Genomic DNA, 2,283 nt, shown 5'->3' with positions numbered 1-2,283 from the left:
CTGGGTAAGCCTACATTGTGTCCACCACCCCAAGTCTAATTGCCATCCATCACCATATACATGTACCCTTTCCCCCCTCTTGTCCACCCCCTTCCTCCTTTCCCCTCTGGTAACCACCAGTCTACTTTCTATATCTATGTGTTTGTTTGTTGTTGTTTTTATCGTCTACATGTGGTATTTGGGTTTCTCTGTCTGACTTATTTCACTTAGCATAATGCCCTCAAGGTCCATCCATGTTTTTGCAAATGGCAAGATTTCATCTTTTTTTATGGGTGAGTAGTATTCAATTATATATATATATATACATACCACATCTTCTTTATCCATTCATCTGTTGATGTACATTTAGGTTGTTTCCAAATCTTGGCTGTTGTGAATAATGCTGCAGTGAACATAGGGGTGCATATGTCATTTCAAATTAGTGTTTTTGTGTTCTTTGGATAAATATCTGAAAGTGGAATAGCTGGATCATAAGGTAGTTCTATGCTTAATTTTTTGAGGAATCTCCATGCTGTTTTCCATAGTTGCTGCACCAGTTTATAATCCCACCAGCAATGTCTGAGGGTTCCCTTTTCTCCACATGCTCTCCAACACTTGTTATTTCTTGTCTTTTAAATAATCGCCATTCTGATGGGCATGAGGTGATACCTCATGGTAGTTTTCATTTGTGTTTCCTGATAATTAGTGATGTTGAGCATCTTTTCATGAGTCTGTTGGCCATCTGCATATCTTCTTTGGAAAAATGTCTATTCGGTTTCTCTGTCCCTTTTTTAATTGGGTTGTTTGTTTTTTGTTGTTGAATTGTAGGAGTTCTTTATATATTTTGGATATGAGCTCCTTATCAGATATACGATTTGCAAATATCTTCTCTCAGTTGTTGGGTTGTCTTTGAAATCTAATTGACCGTTTTAGCTTCCAGATACTGCAGAGTCATGGAAAATCAATCCAGCATCTCTGAATTTTTCCTTCGAGGAATATTTGAGTCACCAGAGCAACAGCAGTTATTCTGTGGAATTTTCCTGTGTATGTTTCTTGTCACCTTGACTGGGAATGTGCTCATCATCCTGGCCATCCTCTCTGACCCACACCTCCACACGCCCATGTACTTCTTTTTGGCCAACCTGTCTCTTGTTGACATGGGTTTAACATCCTCCACAGTTACCAAGATGCTGGCAAACGTACAGACTCAGCAGCATACCATCTCCTATGCCGGTTGCCTCACACTAATGTATTTCTTTCTGATGTTTGGTGATCTGGACAGCTTCTTCCTAGCTGTAATGGCCTATGACCGCTATGTGCCCATTTGCCACCCCCTCCACTACTCCTCAGTCATGAGCCCCCGAGCCCTGTGCCCTGCTGCTGGCATTGTGCTGGGTTCTCACCCACATTGTTGCCCTGACTCATACCCTCCTCGTGGCTCGGCTGTGCTTCTGTGTTGTTGGGGAAATAGCTCACTTCTTCTGTGACATAACTCCTGTCTTGAAGCTGTCCTGTTCTGACACCCACATCAATGAGTTGATGCTCTTTGCATTAGGAGGCACGGTACTCATCATCCCCTTTATATGCATCGTCATCTCCTACATCCACATTGTATCGGCCATCCTGAGGGTCCGAACCCCTGCTGGGAGTGGCAAGGTGTTTTCCACCTGCAGTTCCCATCTCTGTGTTGTCTGTGTGTTATATGGGACCCTCTTCAGTGCCTACCTGTGCCCGCCCTCTTTTGCCTCTGAGGAGAAGGAGATTGCAGCAGCTGCCATGTACACAGTGGTGACCCCCATGTTGAACCCCTTTATCTATAGCCTAAGGAACAAGGACATGAAGGGGGCCCTGGAGAGGCTCCTCAGTCACAGGAGAATTTTTCCCTCTTAAATATAGTTGTAGCAACGTTTAATGAAAAGACAGACAAACTTGACTTGGAGACAGACAAACGTGGCTTCAGTTTTTGGGATCCGCCCACACACTAGCCATAAGATTGTAGCCCCATTACCTAATCTTTCTGAGTCTTAGCCTTCTCATCTACAAAATGGATATAATAATCTCTGTCTAATAAGGTGACTTGGGAGATTAACTGAGATAAGCTATGAAATGCATCTATTATAGTGGCTAATTCAGTCACAAACTGCATAAGGATATTTTGTTCAATGACGGACTGCATGTACGTTGGTGGTCCCATAGACTAGTACCATATAGCTTAGGCATATGATAGGTTTTACCATCTAGGTTTGTTTAAGTACACTTTATGATGTTTACACAAAGACCTAATTGCCCAATGACACATTTCTG

At 42.8% G+C, this 2,283-nt stretch overlaps 1 protein-coding gene across 1 annotated transcript; it reads left to right on the top strand.

Annotated features, from left to right (window-relative positions):
* The first annotated feature begins 932 nt into the window (after window positions 1–932).
* Window positions 933–1,869, top strand: LOC131393702 (olfactory receptor 1N1-like). Its single transcript, XM_058524750.1, is given in 2 exon segments — window positions 933–1,346; window positions 1,348–1,869. Coding segments are annotated over 2 exon segments (936 nt in total).
* Window positions 1,870–2,283: the final 414 nt, after the last annotated feature.

This window comes from Diceros bicornis, chromosome 28 (assembly GCF_020826845.1).
Source record: "Diceros bicornis minor isolate mBicDic1 chromosome 28, mDicBic1.mat.cur, whole genome shotgun sequence".
Taxonomy (NCBI): Eukaryota; Metazoa; Chordata; class Mammalia; order Perissodactyla; family Rhinocerotidae; genus Diceros; species Diceros bicornis.
This window is presented reverse-complemented; position numbering and strand designations above follow the sequence as displayed.